The sequence below is a fragment of the Schistocerca americana genome, chromosome 3 (assembly GCF_021461395.2).
Source record: "Schistocerca americana isolate TAMUIC-IGC-003095 chromosome 3, iqSchAmer2.1, whole genome shotgun sequence".
In the NCBI taxonomy this organism is placed as follows: domain Eukaryota; kingdom Metazoa; phylum Arthropoda; class Insecta; order Orthoptera; family Acrididae; genus Schistocerca; species Schistocerca americana.
The window spans coordinates 469,205,494-469,231,460 of NC_060121.1; the positions used below are offsets into that span (position 1 = coordinate 469,205,494).

Sequence of the window (25,967 nt, forward strand, 5' to 3'; positions counted from 1 at the left end):
CTACCTGCCCCATTAAGATATCTGACATTCATGTTCCAATCTGTAGAATGCCAGTTTTCTTTCTCCTGCTAATGACATCTTCCTGAGTAGTCCCCGCTCGGAGATCCGAATGGGGGTCTATTTTACCTCCGGAATATTTTACCCAAGAGGACGCCATCATCATTTAACCATACAGTAAAGCTGGATGCCCTCGGGAAAAATTACGGGTGTAGGTTCCCCTTGCTTTCAGCCATTGCAGTACCAGCACAGCAAGGCAGTTTTGGTTAATGTCACAAGGCCAGAACACTCAATCATCCAGATTGCTGCTCCTGCAACTACTGAAAAGGCTGCTTCCCCTCTTCAGACACCACACATTTGTCTGGCCTCTCAACAGATACCCCTCCACTGTGGTTGCACCTAACGTACGGCGGTCTGTATCGCCCAGGCATGCAAGCCTCCCCACCAATGGCAAGGTCCATGGTTCATGGGAGGAGTCCTTAATTAGTGTTGTGAAAAAGAAAGACTGTGCATAGGTATCAGCCATGGAAATTCTTGAACAGAATTTCAAATAACTATCATGTTCAAATTTAGTGTTGGTTTCAGCATTGTAATTGTGGCATCCACAACACAAAAACAATAAAACTGAAAATTATTAAAAGAGATATTATTATCTTCTTTGAAGTTTACACATTTTTATGTGAAAGAATATTACTTAGTCTTTGATCTCATTCCATTCTATTAAACAGATACTGAAACAACAACGACTACCTTCACCAAAGTGTCATGATTCTCTCTCTCTCTCTCTCTCTCTCTCTCTCTCTCTCTCTCTCTCTCTGTGTGTGTGTGTGTGTGTGTGTGTGTGTGTGTGTGTGTGTGTGTGTGTGTGGACAAACATGACATTACCTTATCTAGTTCTCTTTCCTGCAGCAATGTTATAAGTGGACTGCCACAAATATTACCACGAGGAATAAATTCTTATCCATAGGACATTATAACTGAGTGCACACATGGGGATGATGACTATAAAGGAGTAACATAAAAAGAACAGTTTTTTATTACCTTTTATGTATGACATTATGAATTAGCTCTGTTCCACAACATAACAGTAATCTGTTCCTGTGCCTATGCCCCTGACCTACCTCCCATACAAAAAAGAGCTATATAGCATAATGGCGTATTTCGAGGGATATGCTCTGAATTCTATACCAGAAGAAATGAAGAAGAAGACAGGGGCAGATCAACAGTACATAAAAACAGGTGAGGAACACAATTCCCAGCAGTGATGCATAAAAAAATGCCTATCTGCCTGATGACCTTCAAAAGTATGTCTTTGGTGATTAATTAAATTAATGTTCAGTAAAAATAGTATGTCTAGGAGCTCAGGTGTTACATAATCAAGGACCTAGAATCATTTTGCAATGATTCTGCACAAGGGACTCAAAGGAATAGGTGAGGTGAGGAACAGTCCGGAGAGGGACTGGATGTACAATGTATGTGGTTAATAGAACCAATTACAGTTCCTAACATATCACACATGATGCACTGTAGTGTGTTATCCCAATATAATAATTAGATACGTCTTAACAATGCTTTGAACAAATGTAATAGTATCTGGATTATGATTATGGTGATGTGATGGTTTCAAGTCTGTTATCAACATATTTATCAGCACCCTTCCTGACTATTAACGTATGAATCTACACAAAGCCATGCCTTTGAGCAATCTTATTGGATTGCACCTCCCATTGTGGGACATAAATACAGTAAAATCTTTTTACAGGAAGACACAAACTTAGCGAAGGTCATGTAAACATACGGACAGTAAATGACAAAGCATTTTCACCACAGTCCGCCTCTAGTAGCTGAGTGGTCAGCGTGACGGAATGTCAATCCAAAGGGCCCGGGTTTGATTCCCGGCTGGGTCGGAGATTTTCTCCACTCAGGGACTGGGTGTTGTGTTGTCCCAATCATCATCATTTCATCCCCATCGACGCGCAAGTCGCCGAAGTGGCGTCAAATCGAAAGACTTGCACCAGGCGTATGGTCTACTCGATGGGAGGAACTCGTCACACGACATTTCCATTTTTTTTTTCACCACAAAATATATTTACAGTGATTAAAAAGACATTTACAAATTGTTTCAAGAACATGGATCACTGTCAGATGATGTAACCCATTTATTAGCAAGAATAAGAGCTTTTAACATGTAAGAAGTTCTGGCACAAGTGTGTAACTTTCATCAGATTGTTTGTTTCAAGTCCATTTGCACGAGAACATATTGTGTAGATACATCAAATGTGTTTTAAACAGGCATTGTTTATTGTAACCACGAAATCTTAATATGTTTACATTGGTGTTGTCTTAAGTCTTAACACTGATCTGATTCATCTCCCCATGCTAGTCTATCCTGAAAAAGCATTTTCATCTCTGCGTTGCTATTGCAATCTAGATTCATTTGAACCTGCTTACCATATTTAAACCTTAATTTTCCTCTACAATTTTACAATTAATGTAAAATATTAAACGAGCTCGTGCAAAAGTGAACAAAGAGACTGTTAAGATGTTTTTCTCCAATATCAAGGAAAAGCTGGAAAATCTCCCACCTAGCAACATGATCAACTATGATGAAACCAACATGTCAGATGATCCACGCAAGGGAGTAAGCATGATGAAAAAGTGATGGACTCATCAAAATGTAGGTTCACAATAATGATGGCAGCTAGTGCAGATGGTAAACTGCTTCCTCCGTACATCCTTTACAAATCAGAGCATATGTGGGACATGTGGCAAGAAGGTGGACCACAAGGACACCGTCTCAATAGGAACAAAAGTGGTTGGTTTGACCTGCCAGTATTTTGAAGACTGGTTCTTTACAATCGCTTTGCCCTATCTGAAGAGGTAAAATGGGCCAACAGTCATCATTGGAGACAACTTATCCAGTCACGTGTCTTTACGTGTTATTGAAGAGTGTGAGCGGAACAATATTTCATTCGTTCTCCTTCCCCCCAACAGCATGCACCTCCTCCAACCGCTTGATGTAAACTTCTTCAGGCCAATGGAAGCAGTGTGGCGAACTGTATTAACTGATTGGAAGAAACACACTCGTGGGACCATTTCCAAGGATGCCTTCCCATCTCTTCTGAAGCAGACACTGACTAAGATTTCAGCAAACTCCAAGGAAAACATAAAGGGTGGATTTTGCACCATGGGCCTAATCCCTTTTGATCCAGATCATGTCTTACGAAAATTGCCTGATAATGAGGAAAGCCAGCAAAGCAATGCAGACGCATAGTCTTCCACTTTTGAAGAAATGCCCAAAGAAATTTGTTATCCTCCAAATAAGCTTGGTAGCTCCTGCCGCCACCGCAAACTAGATGTTCAACCTGGAAAATCAATCACTGGCCGAGATTTTCAAGGAAACAAAAACAGTGCTGAAACAAGTGATAGTGCTTCTAGCAGTAGTGAAAGTGAAAAAGACACATAATCCAATAAAGTTTTACTGCTGAAAGACGAGGCTTTTCTTGTTGCAGAGTACAAATATGAACGTGGAAACAAGGAGCAAACAAGGCAGTATGTTGGAGTGGCCACAAATGTTGGTGCTATGGAAGTAAGTGTGAAATTCTTGCGCCCACAAGAGAACAGTAGAAACATATTTGCGTTTCCTAATGTCCTCGATGAAGAGACAATACAAAAATTGCAAATTTCGAGAATACTTCCCACATCAGTTAAGAAGAGAGGAATGTTCATTTTTCGAGAAGATGTGCTTTAGACCCGAAGACAATCGTTTATTTAAAGTGTCTGCGACCTAATTTAGAATGATGAGTGAGAAAAATTATTTTGACCTTTTAGTTAAATTACCTTGTTTGTTTCCATCTGTTTTTAATATTTCAGTTAAGAACTGTAAAAAATTTTATTTAAATTCTTGCAAAATATAAACTTATTTGTAATATATAAAATTCATTATATCATTCCATATCACTTATTCGTAACAAAGGGCCACCTTAAAAGGTGTAAATTGCCACCAAAATCAAATAAAAAGCATGTAGAATTTTCAAAAAAGGCAGTAACTGTGCGAATTTGCCCTCTATATACTGTAACTTTGGACAGAGATTTAAAAAACACATGTGTCCAAAATCAACTCAATCCATAGGATGACTTCGGACACTTTATTTAACTGCCTCAGATAAATATACCTACACATACACTTTCTGGTTCTGGGATATTTTATTCATTACACATATACCGTACAACTTCCATAACAATCAATTTAATCTAACAATATATATGAAACTTACAATTAAAACAATGACAAAACCGTCCGAAATCACACCGTTTGACGGTACTTCTCTAATTTTACTATATGTGTCATCTATCTTTACTCTACTCATGGATGCTTCTACAGCACTGCATTTGTTCTCTAGTCATATCTGCTTAGCCATTTTGCAATGTCTGTCAAGCCTTCTTCATTTGCTGCATTACAGAATTTAAAAAAAGGTAAGGCCTCCTTTGAAATCGTAGTAGTGGAGCACCCAATGACTAGACTGAACACAGAAGTGACATACAATTTTTTTTCAGACCAGTTACATTTCTGTATGTAGCATCAGAATCTACACATCCATTTTTGGAGGCTCCAAGGAGAAAAATATTACCAACTTTTAGTTTTCATCATCACACCTACATTCCAGTCAGCATAAGAAGAGCCCCAATAATTAACTGCATTATTGCCAACTTTCAGCTGTGTAATGCTAACAGCTGCAGGCAAAAATGATAATCATCTACACAGATGCGACAACCATGATGCGTTGTCATAGAGACATTTACAAAGTCACCTTATATGATTGGCTGAGATAAACATGCAAAGCTGCTGTAAACCAACTCACTGTTACTGCCAGGGATCTTCTTACACTGATTTGACTACAGCGTGATGATACAGTGTGCTGTTAGGTACAAAACACAATCATCTCTGGTCTGTATAACCAACAATTTGGACAGAAAGCATTATGTTTCTCGCATGTCCTATCTTTAATGTCACCCTGACATTATCTTTCATAAAGGTAACACATCCTTATCTACCATGATAAAGACGGTATTTGACTGCTGTCCTGGGTAGCACGTTCTCCAGATCTCTCACCCACTGAAAACATCTGTTCATGGAATGCCAAGAGACTGGCATCCCACCACTCATTAGCCACTAATGATTTATACTCTTTGGCACATAGTTTAAGCAGCATGGAATGACATACCAGTACCTGTCATCCAAGCTCAGTTTGAATCAGTGCACACCCTGGTCAGACTCTCTACTGTTGCCAGGGATGGTAGCTTTGCGTACTAAATTTCACACTTTGTACACCAACAAAAAATCTACCTCATTCAAGTAAACTGTAAAGGACCAGTCCCAAACACTTCCACGAAATGCATGATCTTGGATGCCTCTGCACCTGTTTATGCAACAAATCCTGATGGAATTTTAAGTAAAATTAAATCATCAGTGTGGTGTGTCTGTGCATGCCACCGAAACTTAGCAAGCAAATTTCACTGCCCCATGGGGGTTATATGGTGGGGTAGGCCTCATTCCCCATGTAACTGTAGTTTGTCTGTTCTTGCCGCTATAACTCCGGCACACACTCACTCAGTACTGCGGGGGTTGTATGGTATGTCAGTCCTCCAATCCCCATCCATGAAGAAGGTTTGGAACTGTAAGGGTCTGGTTTGCAGATATGGGTGTCCAAAGGGTGCATCACACCAATGGACTTCCTGTGGGAAGATGGTGAAGCAGCTTGGAATCTAGTGTAAAAGTGGTCAAGACTGGCCAGAATTTTCCTTCTAGAATGTTGTATCATCCAGAATATTTGAGAATGTCCTAAATCTCAGAATGTTGTATCATCTAGAATATTTGAGAATGTTCTAAATCTCAGAGGTAATCCAGAATTAACGGGAGGCAAATTACTAACTCATTGAGGACAGTTCCGGCAAATGCTTGCAGTTATTCCAAAGACAAATCCAACAGCGAAAATCGATGCACATTTGAAGAAATTACTTCTGGGACCTCAAGTAAGGGAAGTACAGTTAAGAACAAATATGAGAGTTCAACTTTCCAAAGAAAAATCCAGGATGGAATAACGATATTATTATGAAAAGACTAGATTGCTACTCACCATAAAGGGAGATGTTGACTCAGAGACAGATACAACAAAGAGACTGCTACACAAGTGAGCTTTTGGCCAAAAGTCATTCTTCTAAAGCATCAGCACACACATATTCGCCCAAGCAAAAGGAACACATACGAGCACTGCCTCTGGCCACTGAAGCCAGACAGCAAATAACTGCTTGTGATACAAGAAGCAATCTGTGCTGTGGGGGTAAGGAGGGGGCTGGGATGGTGAGGGTGGGGAATAACAGGGTAGGGGTGGGCAACAGTAGAGTGCTGCTTGTAAGCATACAGGGACGTGCCAGGGACAGGGCAGGGCAGCAAGGTGAAATCAGGGGGTTGGACATGGGATGGGGAAGGGGAGACTACTGGGCATGCTGGTGGAACAGAAGATTCTGTAGTGTTGGAGTGGGAACAGGAAAGGGGATATGTGAGTCAAGGACAGGGACTAATGAAGGTTAAAGCTAATTGGTTACGAGAACATAGGATATATTGCAGGAAGAGATCCCGCCCAAGCAGTTCAGAAAAGCTGGTGTTGGTGGTAAGGATCCAGGTGGCACAGGCTGCGAAGCAGTCATTTACGTGAAGAACGCTATTTTAGGCAGCATGCTCAGCATCTGGACGGTTCAGCTGTCTCTCAGCCACAGTTTGTCAGTGGCCACTCATGCAGACAGACAGCTTGTTGTTTGTCAGGCCCACATAGAATGCAGCATAGTGGTTGCAGCTTAGCTTGTAGATCACATGACTGCTTTCACAGACAGTCTGCCTTTGATGGGATAGGTGATGCTTGTGACTGGACTGTATGGATATAAGCCGTGAGGCAAGGGGTTGGGTCAGGAGTGGAATAGGGATGGACAGGGATATTGAGTAGGTTTGGTGGGTGGCAGAATACCTCTATGCAAGGGGTGCAAAGGATAGTGGTTACGATAGTCCTCATCACAGAGCACGATGAAATGTAGTTGAAATCCTGGTCGAAAAGTGAATCAGTTGCTCTAGAACTGGTTGGTACTGAGTCACAAGGGGAACGTTTTTTTGTAACTGAATGGGGTCTCCGGGAGGTGGTGAGTGACTGGAGAGATGAGGCACAGGAGACCGCTTTCTGTAAAGGTTGGGAGGGTAATTACAGTCTGTGAAAGCCTCAGTGAGACCATTGGCATATTTGGAGAGGAACTGCTTGTCACTACAGGTGTGATGATGGCCATGAGTGGCTAGGCTGTATAGAAGAGACTTTTTGGTATGGAATGGGTGGCAGCTATCGAAGTGGAGGTATTGCTGGTGGTTGATAGGTTTGAACTGAAGTACTGAGGTAGCTATCTTTGAGGTGAAGGTCAACTTCAGACCTACCACCCACCATCAATTCCTCCACTTCACCAGCTGCCATTCATTCATTCCATACCAATAACTCCGAACCATACAGTCTATCCACCTGTGGCCTTGCATCTCTAGTGATGAGCACATCCTCTCCAAATATACTGATCATGTCGCTGAGAACGAAATTACCTTCCCAATCTTGTAGAAGGAGATCTCCTGTGCCTTATCTCTCCAGTAACCCAACACCTACTAAAGGCCTACCGTTCAGCCACAAAGGAGCATTGCCCTCGAGACTCGGTACCACACAGGACTCTAGCAACTGAGTTAGATTCTCCACCAGGGTTTTGACCACGTCTTATCATGCCCTGAAATGAGGAATATCCAACCGATTATCCTTTCCACCCCTGCCACAGTGGTACTCCGCCACCCGCTGAACCTACACAATATCCTCATCCATACTTATTCCACCCCATGCCCAACCCCTTGCCTTATGGCTCATAGGCTGTAACTGACCCAGACGCAAGACCTTTCTCATACATCTTCCCGAATCACCTACTCCAGTAGTCACAAGCATCACCTAACGCCTCAAAGGCAGGGCTACCTGGGAAAGCAGTCAAGTAATCTATGAGCCACACTGCAACCACCGTGATGTATTCTACAAGGGCTTGACAACCAAGAAGCTGCCTGTTCACATGAATGGCCACCAAAAAACTGTGACCGAGGGGGAACATGACCAACCTGTCGCTGAGCATGCTGTCAAACACAATGATCTTCATTTTAATGACTGTTTCACAGTCTTTGCCATCTGTATACTTCCTACCAAGCCCAGCTTTTCTGAACTGTGCAGGTGTGTGTGTGTGTGTGTGTGTGTGTGTGTGTGTGTGTCCCACTCTTCCCCTACTTCCCTCATTTTTTCCTCTCCCCTACTTCCCTCCTTTGCCTCTCCCCTACTTCCCTCCTTTGCCTCTCCCCTACTTCCCTCCTTTGCCTCTCCCCTACTTCCCTCCTTTTCCTCTCCCCTACTTCCCTCCTTTTCCTCTCCCCTACTTCCCTCCTTCACCCCCCCCCCCCCCCAATCCTCCTCAGTCTAGTCTCTCGACTGCACCTAGCTGCCCTACCCTGTCTCCAGCACATTCTTGCATGATCTCACAAGCAGCAGTTTACCAGCCCCCACAGCCCTACCCTGCTATCCCTCCCACTCCCCAACCTCACCCTCCTCCTTCCCCCACAACCCAGATTGTTTTCTCATCAGGCACAGTTGCTTGCAGTCTGGCCTTAGTGGTCACAGACAGTGGTCATGATGTTCTGTATTTTAATGACTACTTCACAGCCAGTGCCATCTGCATCCTTCCTACCAACACCAATTTTTCTCAGTTGTGCAGGTTTGAACTCTCGCTTTTGACTGAAACTTCAGATGTTTAGCAGTCTCTTTGTCTGCAGCTCAATATCTCCTCTATATGGTGAGTAGGAATCTATCCTTTTCACAATACTGTCAACTTTCCAATTATGAAGAAGCAAAACATTTTGTCAGAAAACTCTTAAAAATTAGTGAAGGCAATCACCCAATTGATTGTGTAACTGGCTGAATTGAACTTATGAATGATTTATGTCACATTAGTAAGAGCCCAAATAAATTAACAGATGAAGTTTTCCCACACTTTGTTCAAAATTACTTAAGTTGGTTATTTGAAACAATCATTTTAGCAGTAAGAAACGAAGTACTTGACGATATTAATTCAAAAATTGAAAACAAGAAATACTCATGAACAGTTAACAAAGAATATAATAAAAGCAGGGGGAAAAAAACCAACAGCAGCATTTGTTCTAAGGATTCCACTCATATATACAGAACTCCAAGTTTGATTCAGAAGACTGCAATATCCATTGTTAACACCATTTAGTATCACTATAAGTAAGGCACCCTCACCCCCATGAACCATGGACCTTGCCGTTGGTGGGGAGGCTTGCGTGCCTCAGCGATACAGATAGCCGTACCGTAGGTGCAACCACAACGGAGGGGTATCTGTTGAGAGGCCAGACAAACGTGTGGTTCCTGAAGAGGGGCAGCAGCCTTTTCAGTAGTTGCAAGGGCAACAGTCTGGATGATTGACTGATCTGGCCTTGTAACAATAACCAAAACGGCCTTGCTGTGCTGGTACTGCGAACGGCTGAAAGCAAGGGGAAACTACAGCCGTAATTTTTCCCGAGGGCATGCAGCTTTACTGTATAATTACATGATGATGGCGTCCTCTTGGGTAAAATATTCCGGAGGTAAAATAGTCCCCCATTCGGATCTCCGGGCGGGGACTACTCAAGAGGATGTCGTTATCAGGAGAAAGAAAACTGGCGTTCTACGGATCGGAGCGTGGAATGTCAGATCCCTTAATCGGGCAGGTAGGTTAGAAAATTTAAAAAGGGAAATGGATAGGTTGAAGTTAGATATAGTGGGAATTAGTGAAGTTCGGTGGCAGGAGGAACAAGACTTCTGGTCAGGTGACTACAGGGTTATAAACACAAAATCAAATAGGGGTAATGCCGGAGTAGGTTTAATAATGAATAGGAAAATAGGAATGCGGGTAAGCTACTACAAACAGCATAGTGAACGCATTATTGTGGCCAAGATAGATACGAAGCCCACGCCTACTACAGTAGTACAAGTTTATATGCCAACTAGCTCTGCAGATGACGAAGAAATTGAAGAAATGTATGATGAAATAAAAGAAATTATTCAGATTGTGAAGGGAGACGAAAATTTAATAGTCATGGGTGACTGGAATTCGAGTGTAGGAAAAGGGAGAGAAGGAAACATAGTAGGTGAATATGGATTGGGGGACAGAAATGAAAGAGGAAGCCGCCTGGTAGAATTTTGCACAGAGCACAACATAATCATAACTAACACTTGGTTTAAGAATCATGAAAGAAGGTTGTATACATGGAAGAACCCTGGAGATACTAAAAGGTATCAGATAGATTATATAATGGTAAGACAGAGATTTAGGAACCAGGTTTTAAATTGTAAGACATTTCCAGGGGCAGATGTGGACTCTGACCACAATCTATTGGTTATGACCTGTAGATTAAAACTGAAGAAACTGCAAAAAGGTGGGAATTTAAGGAGTTGGGACCTGGATAAACTAAAAGAACCAGAGGTTGTACAGAGATTCAGGGAGAGCATAAGGGAGCAATTGACAGGAATGGGGGAAATAAATACAGTAGAAGAAGAATGGGTAGCTTTGAGGGATGAAGTAGTGAAGGCAGCAGAGGATCAAGTAGGTAAAAAGACGAGGGCTAGTAGAAATCCTTGGGTAACAGAAGAAATATTGAATTTAATTGATGAAAGGAGAAAATATAAAAATGCAGTAAGTGAAACAGGCAAAAAGGAATACAAACGTCTCAAAAATGAGATCGACAGGAAGTGCAAAATGGCTAAGCAGGGATGGCTAGAGGACAAATGTAAGGATGTAGAGGCCTATCTCACTAGGGGTAAGATAGATACCGCCTACAGGAAAATTAAAGAGACCTTTGGAGATAAGAGAACGACTTGTATGAATATCAAGAGCTCAGATGGAAACCCAGTTCTAAGCAAAGAAGGGAAAGCAGAAAGGTGGAAGGAGTATATAGAGGGTCTATACAAGGGCGATGTACTTGAGGACAATATTATGGAAATGGAAGAGGATGTAGATGAAGATGAAATGGGAGATATGATACTGCGTGAAGAGTTTGACAGAGCACTGAAAGACCTGAGTCGAAACAAGGCCCCCGGAGTAGACAATATTCCATTGGAATTACTGACGGCCGTGGGAGAGCCAGTCCTGACAAAACTCTACCATCTGGTGAGCAAGATGTATGAAACAGGCGAAATACCCTCAGACTTCAAGAAGAATATAATAATTCCAATCCCAAAGAAAGCAGGTGTTGACAAATGTGAAAATTACCGAACTATCAGCTTAATAAGTCACAGCTGCAAAATACTAACACGAATTCTTTACAGACAAATGGAAAAACTAGTAGAAGCCAACCTCGGGGGAGATCAGTTTGGATTCCGTAGAAACACTGGAACACGTGAGGCAATACTGACCTTACTACTTATCTTAGAAGAAAGATTAAGGAAAGGCAAACCTACGTTTCTAGCATTTGTAGACTTAGAGAAAGCTTTTGACAATGTTGACTGGAATACTCTCTTTTAAATTCTAAAGGTGGCAGGGGTAAAATACAGGGAGCGAAAGGCTATTTACAATTTGTACAGAAACCAGATGGCAGTTATAAGAGTCGAGGGACATGAAAGGGAAGCAGTGGTTGGGAAGGGAGTAAGACAGGGTTGTAGCCTCTCCCCGATGTTGTTCAATCTGTATATTGAGCAAGCAGTAAAGGAAACAAAAGAAAAATTCGGAGTAGGTATTAAAATTCATGGAGAAGAAATAAAAACTTTGAGGTTCGCCGATGACATTGTAATTCTGTCAGAGACAGCAAAGGACTTGGAAGAGCAGTTGAATGGAATGGACAGTGTCTTGAAAGGAGGATATAAGATGAACATCAACAAAAGCAAAACAAGGATAATGGAATGTAGTCTAATTAAGTCGGGTGATGCTGAGGGAATTAGATTAGGAAATGAGGCACTTAAAGTAGTAAAGGAGTTTTGCTATTTGGGGAGCAAAATAACTGATGATGGTCGAAGTAGAGAGGATATAAAATGTAGGCTGGCAATGGCAAGGAAAGCGTTTCTGAAGAAGAGAAATTTGTTAACATCCAGTATAGATTTAAGTGTCAGGAAGTCATTTCTGAAAGTATTCGTATGGAGTGTAGCCATGTATGGAAGTGAAACATGGACGATAAATAGTTTGGACAAGAAGAGAATAGAAGCTTTCGAAATGTGGTGCTACAGAAGAATGCTGAAGATTAGATGGGTAGATCACATAACTAATGAGGAAGTATTGAATAGGATTGGAGAGAAGAGAAGTTTGTGGCACAACTTGACCAGAAGAAGGGATCGGTTGGTAGGACATGTTCTGAGGCATCAAGGGATCACCAATTTAGTATTGGAGGGCAGCGTGGAGGGTAAAAATCGTAGAGGGAGACCAAGAGATGAATACACTAAGCAAATTCAGAAGGATGTAGGTTGCAGTAGATACTGGGAGATGAAAAAGCTTGCACAGGATAGAGTAGCATGGAGAGCTGCATCAAACCAGTCTCAGGACTGAAGACCACAACAACAACAACAACAACAAGTAAGGCACAAAAACAAACATTAAGATGATATGATATTAATCTGAAACAAACATGCTTTTCTCACAGTCAGTTGTATGCCGCTTGCTCTAGGGACCAGAAACCCAAAGAATTTGTTCATCTAGTCACCAAATAACAAGATGACAAATGTAGTTCATTAAGCAAGTATTGTGATTAAGTTAATTATGTATGAAATACTAGTTAAAACAAAGCAAAGTTAGCTTTCACTAAATTAAACACAGCTACATTGAGAATATAATGAGTTATTACAGCTATATAATTTCTTTATTTAAAGATGATTCTTTTGATTTTCATTTCAGATGCTACCCTTGGGACCCCTGCTGTGTATTATAGTGGTTATGCAGTGGGAGCTGTTGTGTTTCTGGAAATGTGAGTGTTTGAAGTGGTCAGTATCACATTGTGGTGGGCATCAAGACATCTATCTCTTTCGCATCAATGCATATTTAAGGGAAAAGTTTGAGATTTATCTATATTTAGCTATGGACATTTTTAAATGTCAATGAATCTTTTAAAATGTTCTAAAATATTTTCTAATGTTGTCGGTTTTAGAATGTTCCACATAGTTTCTGAATTTTTTTAATGTTCTTGAATGTTTTGAAATGTTTTCGATGTTCTATAAAGAAGTGACAGGCAGAGTACTTTATTTCAAACTAGACAATGTAAAGTCCAAGTTGGAATATCAACAATTATGGAAAAGATAGATTGCTACTCACCATAATGATGACATGTTGCATTGTAGACAGGCAGAAGGAAAAGTCTGTTACACATTAACTTTTCAGCCGAAGCCTTTGTCAGAAAATGGAAACATGTCAGCATTCACATAAGCAAGCACACTTCAGGCATACATGACAACTATCTCAGGCTGCTCTGGCCAGCTTGAGACAAATGTGTCAAATGGGACAAACAATACATAGTGGAGTGGGAAAGAGGGAGGGATTGCACGACATGGGTGGGAGAAGGGGGAACAGGCTGCCTGGCAGAGCGTGCAGAGACTAGAGGGGGCACACAAGGCTGTGTTGGGAGAGGCTGTCAGAGAGGGAGAGAAGGGCATAAAGGAAGCGAAAAAGGAGAGGAGCAGAGAAGTGGAAAAGATCAGTGGTTGCATTGGCATAGAGCATTACACAATAATGGTGGGATATGAGTTGGGAGAAGATGATAGGACAGAGGGAGCAGAAACTGTCAGGTGGAAGGTGTTGAGATAACAGGTTACCATAGGTCGAGACCAAGATGATTTCTGGAGTGGAAAATGTGTTTGAAAGATAACTCCATTCTGCACAGTTCAGAAAAGCTGGTGGTGGAGGGGAGAATCCAGATGGCCCAGGTCGTGAAGCAGCCAATGAAATTAAGCATGTTATGTTTAGCTGCATGTTGTGCAATGGGGTTGTCCACTTAGCTCTTGACCACAGTTTGGCAGTTGCCATTCGTCCCAGTGAACGGCTGGTTGGTAGTCACTCCAATCATTGCAAAGCTTCTTATATTGTTTTCACAACCAACTAGCTATTCACGAGGATGAATAGTCACCACCAAACTGTGGCCAACAACAAAGTGGACCACCCTGTTGAACAACATGCAGCTGAACATAACATGCTTGATTTCTACAGCTGCTTCACAGCCCAGGCCATCTAAATTTTCCCCTCCACCACCAACTTTTTTAAGCTGCCCACATGGGAGTTATCCTTACATCCCAGCCACAACCTGTGGTAACCTATTGTCCCCAAACCTCCACCTAATAATTTCTGCTCCCTTTTATCCTCTTCCCTCCCTCCCTCCCTCACAGCCTCCGATTGCTGTATCTGGCTGCCTTGTCCCCCACCTCTACAACTGGCACGCTTCATCAGGGAGCACCATTTCCTCTCCTCCCACCCATACCCTGTTATACCTCCACATTCCACACTCCAGATTGTTGCGCCCGTTCAACACGTTTCTGTTTCAGTCCGTCCTGGACAGCCAGAATAGAATGGAATGGAAGTTTATTGTCTCGTAACAGACAATTTCAAGCCATTGACTATGTACAGGAGACTCGTCACAACACAAAAACTAGTTTACAATTTTCCTTACAATATCAGTAATATAATATATGTTACTGAATAATTAATTAAATACTTAATTGATTAATAATTTTTTGTCAAAGTAACAAACTTTTACAAATTAACAGTCACAAGTACTTGCTCTCTCCTGTTCAAATTTTCAGGTTGTCATTTACGAATTATTCTACTGAATAGTAACATTTCTGCACTAGTTTCTCATATAAGGTTTTTTTAGTGTTTCTAACTTTATGTTGAGCAATTCTCTTCCTTTCACTTAGTTACAAATTTTCATACCCATACAATGTGGAGTGAGATAGTGGCTTGTGTGTGTGTGTGTGTGTGTGTGTGTGTGTGTGTGTAGCAATCTATCCTTTCCATAACTGTTATTTCAAATTATGGTACTGTTGAATACTTCATCAGGTTAAAGAGTACTGCAGAGTATTTTTGAGCATTCAAGAGCACTTTTTAGCACTGCACAGCAAAACCATTGGCAAAAATTTTCAACCTCTCTCTAGATACTAGTGTCTTTCCAGATGTTCTGAGAATAGCAAAAGTTTTACTGCTGCTAAAAAAGTTCTTCTAATAAACTATCAAACTACCACCCCATGTCAGAGTTAAATTCCTTCTCAAAAATTCCACAAAATTTCTGTGCCACACTCATAAGTTTCATACATAAATCACCTCTAATCATCCAACAACGTGCCTTTAAAAAGTCTAAGACTGCACAAACAACAATTTATGGATTCTTAGACTGTATTTTTACAATCCCCTGACCAACATAAATTAGCTGCAGGTATTTTCCTGGACTTTTTATAAGCCTTTGATATCCTGGACCATAAAATTCTGCATGAAAAATTAGAAAGACAAGATGTAAGGGGTGTAGCACATAGTTAGCAGTGTTCATATGAGTTTACACTATGAATAAAACAAGAAACAATTCGTTCCTTTCCAGCAAATTAGCAATAAAATATGGTGTACCTCAGGTCTCAATGCTAGAACTATTACTCCTCTTGATTTATGTAGACGATTTGTTGAATATGTAAGTACTCAGAAAACTATCCCTGATTCCAGCACATTGCTCACTGGATCCAGCCCAGAAACCCTGCAGCCAATGGCAGGAAGTTCTATGGAAAGACTTTCAGAGTGGTTCACATAAAGGAAATTCACTGGAAATCTTGTACATCTCAACATTCATTTATTTCCATCATCTATCCAAATCTCTATTCAAATATGATTAAAAGTGATCCTCTAGAAAATGTAAGTGTGACAAAAATTTTGGGTCTGATAGTTCAGCATGATTTAAAATATGGCATGCACATAAATAATTCATCAAAGGAGCTCACATTGGTATGCTATGGTCTACAAATTATTGGGTTCATTTTCTGATGGCACTGAACTCTTTAAGTATTTTTAGAATGCAAAAATGAGTTCTAAGAATAATCTTTATCTTTAAAAAGATGGAATCCGGGAAATTTCACTTTGCTAAGCTTGGTGTTCTGCATGTTCTAGGATTGTTCATTTATGAAACTATTTTGTTAAATAGGGACTACCTCTTGAAAACAGGGGAACCACTACAAACAAGAATTACTGTACCACAGGGAAATCAAATACATACCAAGCATATTCAAAAAAATGTCCTATCAAACGAGCATAATTAACATTTATTTCAAACAACAGAATAAGATATCATAGGAAAGAAAAAAATGATACTAAGCTAATATTTAAAATAAAACTAAAGCCATTTCTAATAAAGCACTGTTTCATCTTGTGAAATAATTTCTGAACATGTAAAATAAATGGAACTTAAAAATTTAATTGTATGAATAGTTACCCAATTTTAAATTTTCACACTGTTTTTCTGATACTGGGTATTACTGCATCTTTATTTTGACCTGTAATGTATTACGATGCTGGTACGTGTTCATTTAGATGAAGGGTACATGGGGTTTGACATGAAATTGATGGATTTTGTGCTTGTATGGTCTTCTGCCATTCCCCATTTGTGCTGCATTTTTGTAAAATCTTCCAAAATTTAGTGGTCACATCTTGAAGAGCACATTGGATGTTTTTCTCTAAAATATTTGGGGATGGTATTTTAGACAGATGGAATCCTATTTGTCGTCTTTGTTAATGGTGATATGGCGAGCTTTAGGAGTCAATCTAGCGTGAGGTTGTCCTTGTCTTATCCTCCTTTTAATCATCTTTTCTAACAAGCATAGCGTACCATCAGCCTATTCCAATCCTTGAAGTGTGAAGCACTTACTCCTGTGGCGATGAGTGAGATGTCCCAGTTTCATTTACCACAAACTGCTAGGACTTCTTATGACCTGGTAATATGTCCAAGTACTTCCACTTATGAACCTCAATGGGTTTAGAATATTAGGTAACTTAAAGACAGATATATGCGGCTGTTCCAAAAATTGGAAGCACCATATGAGTACAGTGATCTTTTCCACTTCACTAATTATGCTCTTCATTATCTTCTTTGTTTCAGTGATGGCTTCTCATTTCCATTATCTATTAAGCTGCTGCAAGTTTGTACTTAAGTCTCAGCAGGACAAAGTGTTTCATGCACATATTTGTTTGCTAATTCCAGCTGTGACTCACTAATGTTATAGTCCATACGACATTACATTATTTCGTTTTGCGAAGTCCACAATTTTACTTTACATTTCTGAACATTTAAAGCAAGTTGTCAATCTTTGCACCACCATGAAATCTTATCAAGATCTGGCTGAATATTTATGAAGCTTCTTTTCAGACATTACTTCATTTTATAGGTAATTGCATCATCTGCAAAAGTCTGAGGTTATTATTAATATTGCCTGCAAGGTCATTAATCTTAAACATGAACAGCAAATGTCTGAACACACTTCCTTGCAGCACGCCTGAAGCTACTTCTTCAGCTGATGATGAGTAACCATCCAAAATAACATGCTGCATCCTCCCTACCAAAAAATCCTCAGCCCAGCCACAAATTTTGTTTGATACACCACGTGATCGTGTTTGTCTAATAAGTGCAGATGTGGTACTGAGTGAAATGCATTTCAGAAATAAGGAAATAACACATCTACCTGACTACCTTGATCCAAAGCTTTCAGAGTGTCAGAAAAGTGAGAATTGGGTTTCACATGATCAATATTTTCAGAATTCATTTTTATCAGTATGGAGGAGGTGATTTTGTTGGAGGTATCCCATTATGTTTGAGCTCAGGATATGTGCTAAGATTCTACAATAAATCGGTGCGAAGGATAATGGACAGTAATACCACCATTCTTTCAATTGTGTGTGACCTGTGCTTCCTTCCAACTACTGGACAAGATTTGTTGTTTGAGGGCTCTATAATAGATTACAGTGAAAAGAGGGGTTAACTAAGCTGCAAATTCAATACAGAATCTGACAGAGATACCACTGGGTCCTGGAGCTTTGTTCAGTTTTAAAGATTTCAGCAGTTTCTCAACACCACAGACACTAATACTTATTTCATTCATCTTTTTACTAGTACGGGGATTAAATTGGGGTGATTCTCCCATGCTTTCCTTTGTAAAGGAACATTAGAAAACCGTGTCTAGCATTTCAGCTTCTGCTCCGCTACCCTCAATTTCGATTCCTGTCTCATTTGCTAGAGACTGGACGCTAATGATGGTGCCACTAACAGCCTTTACATATGACCATAATTTCTTCGGGTTTTGTGAAAGGTCATTTAACAATATTCTGCAACAGTAGTCATTGAAGGTTTTGGGCATTTCTCTCTTTATGCCGAACTGGGTTTCTTCTGCATCACTCTATCTACAGTCCCATATTTTGGTTTACACCGATCATACAATAGTTTGTTTCTTTAGAGCAACAAACCAGAAATAACTGTATGTGGAAATATGCTCACCAAAGGCTTTTGATTGTGTGGAGCATGATATCAGCATATAGAAGTTAAAATATTTTGCGATACTTACATAGCAGATTCATACTTTTTCTATCAACTGCATGACAGAAGAAGGTGTGTGTTGAAACAAGACTTCAAGGGTTCAAAATTATAACTGACATGAGAGAACTATACTGGTGCATGTGTATTCAGCAACCTGTCGGAGCATACTGAATGTCTTGTGGAAGTTAAAGTGGAGTTCAAGTCTGAATAATAAAACATAGTATGGCAATTCTTTCTACTTCACTGAAGAATATTTCCACAGGAATTTTTGTATTAGGTTCTAATATAATTAAAATTAGCACTACAATACTACAATCATTCACAAAATTTGGTCATATTACTCAATGGCCTTAAATAAAATATACACCCTTGATTTCCTTACGCATCCCAGACATTCATGGAATGTACCATGGGATCTACAGAACAAGATGTATACATGGATGTATGATGGATGGATAACTGAATTAATGAATTTCAGAGTAAGTATTACTTTACCTTGCAACTGCATTTTTACTCTAAGTTCTTCTTCTTTCACATCATCATCTAAAGACCCTCTTACTATCGTCCCTTTAAAGACAAGTTTTTCAATTAATGCATATATTTTCTTAGTCAAACCATATTCTATCAGCAGCAAGACGAAAAAGAAGACCAAGCCATCAATTCCAAAAAACATTATATCCTCTGTCAAGGTGAATTCTTTGGGTAGCACTGTTGCAAAATATGACATGTCTGAAACACAAAACACAAAGGAAAACATTTTCAAACACATCATACATATTTCTACAAGTAGTTTCTTAAGTGTAATTCAGAAGAAATCTGTCATTTACAACACTATATGAAACCAAGTGGTGCTGGTGGCATAACACACAAGAGATTGTCATGAAGTTGTAATTATCACCACACAATATAAAGTTACATAATTAAGTTTTTGATTGTTTGTTTCCAGCTCATGCTTCTTCCACTGTCTACATAACCTGAATGTATAAATATTAATCAAATGCTTTCTTGTAATAAATTCTATATTCTTTGTTTCTTCATAGTTTTGTGCAACATTTTTGTCATATTATATTGCCTTAGTGTTCTACTGATTACAGCTGAGAACATTTCTTGATTATGAGTTTAATGAGCTCAAAGTGGCAATTAATAATGGTAGTAGTTACAGCTGCAAAATATATCTATGTGGTTGGAAACTTCAGTGCCGTCTCACTTCTATGTTCATTGAAAATCAGGATGCATGGAACAATCGTGAATCATTTAGTATCTTTACTACTGTAGAAACTTGGTTTCAGATAAATGGGTTGAATCTAACCATGTCCAAGACCCACACGATGAAGCTCAAACCAATCAGCATAAATGTGAGCAGATTACAATTATTCACAACAACCAAGATGTAAAACAAACTGACTCAGTAAAATCTCAGGATTAAATCTGAATAAAAATTTGGAGTGGCAGATACACAAAGTACCTAGCAAAAAAATTGCACAGCTTTACATTTGCAATGCAAATATGATCAACTGCAACTGCTACAGTCACACAAAAAGTAGCACATACATGTTGAATCTGTTATTAGGTATGGTACCCCCCCACACCCCCCCCCCTTTTTTTTAGGGGTGGGGGGTGACTCTGTCAACATGTTGTGTCTGCTAAAGATGCAGAAAGAAATCATTTGGAATATGTGCAGCATACATCATAAAGAACCATGTTATCCATTATTTAGAAACCTAAAAAATATTAATTGTCTCATCCCTAAACATTTATGAAATTGAGGAGGGTTTTTTTTCCCCTTTTCAAAACTGGCTACAAACAAAAAACTGAATTTTTGAAGAAGTGCAGTTTTAAAATATCAAACCAAACAAGACAATTTAACATTGACACAGATTTTGCAGGCAGGATTCTGATTGTGTGTGTGACTTTTCTAAGCTTTTCATTGTTATTCCAGAACGGAGGGACAAAGTTTCCACATATTTGCAAAGGTTGTTAAATGCAAGGATGGAAGTTAAATTTTGTGTGTGTGTGTGTGTGTGTGTGTGTGTGTGTGTGTGTGTGTGTGTGTGTGTACACTTTACTTCCTATTTTGCAAAGAAATACAATAACCTACTGCAATAACAGTTTAGTAACCTACTTTTACATAAACGTTTCATAAGCAGAAATGCAAAGTAGCAACAAATGCTATTGAAATAAAACACAAAATACTAGCAACAACAATACTGAAGTGGAAATCTATTGCTCACTTTCAACATTGTTCTTATAAAATTAATCTGCTCCTTCTGGCATGTTAAAATGCCTTATAACTTTTAAGATATACTTCTTCTTTCCCTGGTGATCATGTTGTACTTTTCCAAGACAGCTGTTTTCCTTACCTTCTGGCTGGAGTTTCTGGATGTCCTTGCCTCACACTCTACTCTACAGAATTTCCACTATAAGTATCCGACACCGATAACAATACCTTCTTCTTAGACTTTTCATACACCATCATTTGCTGAGCAGCATTTTGAAAGGCATCTTGCAAGGGACCCTCTGAGTGCAAGGCAGCAAAAGGCCTACCATGTTTACCGCATTTGATGCCCCACATATTGTCACAATATTGGCTGCTAATGGCAAAAGGGGGAACTAATGGAGGTATCCAACACTGAGAACAGCATGAGGCTATGGAGCGTAGCTGAACTGCTTAGTCGATGAGTGCCACACTGCTGCAGTACTAGTAGTGTTGATACAAAGCAGAGCAATGGCAATGATAAACACAGCAAACATTGCATTTGTTGTGCAAACCATCCATTTTTTTTAACTACATTGTTATTCTACCTTAATGTCACTCAGATGCAAAGTGCAGTTTGTGTTTATCAGCTTTTGCTTCAACTGGCTGAGAGGAACTACTGAGTTTTGCAAAAATTCAGTTTTCAACACCTTATAACAATGACAAATGTCAGCTTTTGACAAAATCGTTTCAATAGAATGTGCACGGCTACAAGCTTGATTTGTAACTACAAAAATCTACATTTTGAACAAATGAGCATTTACTGAGTTTTGAAAAATGCTCCTCAATTGTTTCATTTTGTATTCCCCACAGCAATTATTTGCAGGAAAACATTTTGTTCACACATGACTTGAGGAAGGGCAGAGGGGGGGAGGGGGGGGACACTTTGTGTTCTGCACCCTGAGACTGTATGCCCAAGCTCCTGGACACATAGAAATGAAAATGCATAATAAAATAATAGGGAACAAATTAATGCCAATGAAGTTAGGTTCACCGAAAAGAAAGTTATATGAGGCACTGATACTGAAATACTATTACTCAGGGGATTAATTCATGCAGGACAACTGGTAATTTGAGCTCGATACTACTTGTCACTTATCCTAAGAATATGTAGCTGTTCACAGAAATATCATCTTAGAGTTATATTATTAATTACTAGAGCAAAAATTATTAATAGTCATGCATCCTCCCCACATCTGCAGTTGAACATTATGTATTTAAGAAGTGGATTCCAAAATCACTCATGAAAATTTCAGTCCAAACTGGGCACAGACTGGGAATAATATCAGGTCACAATACTAATTAATAGTCTCATCTCAAATATGAATAATTTTGTGGTAAGCACACCTACTTGGCTAGCCAAATGTCACCCACTTAATATTGATTCTGAAAATTTATTATTGTCAGGATAGTTACATGTTCACCTGCGGATAACTTGGAAAACAATCTGCTCACACCTAAATATTCACACCAAGTTTGATGTGAAATAGGTGAGGTTTCCATGATTCATTATGTCAAATGACTTAACATTTGATGGTCAGGTTTGAATTTCATTTTAATGACAGGATCTACTCTTCTTGCAAGTTTGTGGGATGTGACTAAAAGAAAAGAAACAGAGTAGAAAGAATAGCCTTCATTTTAGGGGTTAGGACGACCATACAGTTAGGGGACTACTGATCTGTGCTAATTATCAAACTGGCCTCATAATCAGTTATTATGCTTTTGCAAGCCTGTTTTTAATTTAGTCATGAAATAATATCATGCAAACCTGAAAACATGTCATAACCAAGGGGAAATCAAGAAGTTGATCGGTAATCTTTCTTATTCTGTAGTAATATGCTGTTGTCATAGTTAAAATGATGGCTTTTTTGTTATTTATTCTTTAAATTTTTGTATGATTCTGTCTTTGATGGTGATGATTGTTGTTTGATAATGGACTCATAAGTAAAAGTTAGTTGGCAACTAAAATGCAATAGATTATTCACAGCAACGTTTTTAATTCTTAATTCTGAGGGTAAATCAAACAGAAACGGGACTTTAACTATTTTTGAAATTATTTATTGATAAATAAAAAGAAACTGTAATATATTTTCTATACAGTTTCTGGATTTAGAAAAAAAAATTTCCAGCAAGGAGGAAGGCTTTTTTATCCCAGTATTGTAGAACGAACCTGGTTGTCAACTGAACAGGAATCCCTCCATGCCCTCATCATCTTCAAATCGTTGCATCGATAGAGCTTCTTTCAGCAGTCCAAACAAATTAAAATCACAGTGCAATAGGTCTGGGCTATAGGGAGAATGGCAAAGATGGCAGACAGTGTGAAATACAGACTGCATCAAAAAGAATCATTCAATTTCAAAAAATCATAACTATTATATTATTTGAGATGTGTGTGTGAGCAATGTACTTTTTGAAAGAGCAAACTCTCGAGTTTTATGTGGTTTCCACTAGGTAGCAGCAATATGTGTCCACTTCAGTTCTAGTAAAAATAGTGTCAGGACAACAGAAAGCATTGTCTGTTCAACATTTTACGCAGTGCGGTCAGTAATAACTGTTCAGCGTGACATTCATACTAGGTATGGTGTGGATCCTCCTACAGTACAGAGCATTAGACAATGGCATGCACATTTCCAAGAAACAGGTTGTTTGTGTAAAGGCAAATCTCCGGACTGTCCCCGAGTGTCTGACATAGACGACCAACACAACTGCCATGGTTTTACAAGGAGTCCACAGAAATCCATTCCCCATGCAGCTTGACAGCTCAACATGCCCCCGAGGTCTGTCTGTCATCTGTCACGTTGACATTTACACATGAAACCATACAAAATTCAGCTACTGCAAGCTCTTCATGAAGGTGACAAACAACAACAGGTGAAGTTTTGTAATTTCATCCTTGGCAAGATGGAGGATGACAGTTTCCTTTTACACTTAGTGTTTCATGATGAGGCAACATCCCATTTAAATGGAAGGGTGAACCATCATAATGTGAGAATATGTGGTATGGAACAAAATACAGTATAATGTGTTTTGTGCAGTTTCACATGAAAAGGTGTAGGGTCCATTTTTCTTTGCCGAGAACAGTGTTACAGGAAGCACATATCTCAATATGTTTGAGAACTTTCTTTTCTCACAGTTGGAGGCTGCTTCAAACAACTTTATTTACCAACAGGATGGGGCACCTCTACACTGGCATCTGGAAGTGTGAGGATTTTTTAATCAAAGGTTACTGAACGATGGATGTGTCACACTGGACCAAATGATTCAGCCTTACATTATTGGCCTCCAAGGTCACTGGACCTGACACTACGTGATTATTTCTTATGGGGGTTTATAAAAGACACTGTTTATGTGTCTCCGTTACCAACAACAATGAATGAACTGAGACATCGCATAACACTGTGGAAGCTGTAACTGAAAACATGCTCACTGCAGTGTGGGAAAAATTTGAGTATCACATTGACATATGCCGTGCATCTCAAGGGGGGGCATACTGAACACCTATGAAAAAAAAAAATACATTTTGAGTTTCCCATTCATCAAAAAACGAAATTCATTGTATATTTTTATTAGTTTCAGAAATATAGACATGCCAAATTGGATTGTTCTTTTTGCTACACCATGTATTATAGTGCTGCTCCTCCTCAATAAAGAGTAAATTTTGCTGGTAAAAAGGAAGCATGTGTAGAATGTAAAGGTGAAACATCAGACCTAAACAAAAGTATTTCTAGTTTGCAACTTGTGATCAGTGTGCTGTAATGGATGTAAATAAACATGCATCTGAAAATAGTGAGCTAATGTTGAAGCAAAATATGATGAAATTAAATCAAGAAAATGCTATGTCCTCACAAAGTGGAAAACCAAAACAAGTGTGGAAACAGCATGAATTTCTTGAACAACAACTGCTATGAAGCACCAACTGTAATGAACCATGAAAAGTCAAGAAGTGAATGAAGTGCTCTCAAACTGTTAGGAAATAGTAAGGACAGTAACACCTTTAAAATATGCAATGGAAACAGCAAGAAAGTGGAAAACAAAAAAAAAAAAAAAAAAGGTTTGTAAGTAGTGCAAATTTAGTGGGCAACTGCTGTGAAGCAAAAAGAGAACTGAACACAACAAAATTTCCACGTGATAGTTTGACTCATTCCAAGAAACAGACATATATAATATCAACTATGAATGTGGTCAACAAAAATGTGCTGACCTTAAGTTAAGCTGAAATGATGCCAATGTCAGTAATGTTGCCACATGGCTTGATAATGAAGACATGCAAAGACAAAAGAACACTGCTTCTAGTATCCAGGAAAGTGCATTGTACAATAGTAAAAGAGCCTCATGTACTAACTGCACAGAAAATAACATTAGGATGGGATCAACAATCTCACCACAATCCTTTTTTAATTTAAGTAAGGAGACTGACTGTGTCGACAAAGTATAAAGTTAATTACATTCAGACAGGACAGACCTGCTCCTATCTTATAACAACTCTATGGTATTTTTGCATGTCAACATCACAGCTTTAAAAAATAAGACAGGTGATCTTACTGTTCCTCCTACTATGAAAAAATAAAAATGCCCTTATATATCTTACTGAACAGTGACTAAATGAGAATCAATTATCTCTGTGTGAGCCAAAGGGCTACTGTTTAGTATAAAGTTTTTGGAGAAGTCTGAACAACTGGGGGGTACTCTGATGTGTGTCAGCTATGATCTTTTGGCAAAATGCACTAATCCTGAAATCAGTAATTTCTGCATTGGAAGTATATTTGAAGCAGCTTCTATACTATTGCCAGATCCCAAACTAATTGTAGTGTCTGCATACTGTACCCCTGACAGCAATATTGATGTCTTCACGGAAGTACTTGGTAGAACAATCTCCCAATTGCAGAAATACACACAAAATAAAATTTTAATCTTTGGGTTATTAACATTGACACTCGGGGACAACAACAAAGCACTTACACATACATAATGTCCTCAGGTCCCACAATATGTTTTGCGCAATAACAAGCCAACAAGGTATCTATCATGTCCGGACAATAACGTATGCAGAAAGAAATATGTACGAAATAGAGCTTTTTAATA

At 39.2% G+C, this 25,967-nt stretch overlaps 1 protein-coding gene across 2 annotated transcripts in view; it reads right to left on the reverse strand.

Annotated features, from left to right (window-relative positions):
* The window catches only part of LOC124605138 (phospholipid-transporting ATPase ABCA1-like), a 423,943-nt gene that overhangs the window by 50,949 nt on the left and 347,027 nt on the right, over window positions 1-25,967 (reverse strand). For both annotated transcript variants that reach the window (XM_047136621.1, XM_047136620.1), the window contains one exon: window positions 19,127-19,360. In XM_047136621.1, the coding sequence (XP_046992577.1) occupies window positions 19,127-19,360 (234 nt within the window). The remainder of the gene's footprint in view (window positions 1-19,126; window positions 19,361-25,967) is intronic.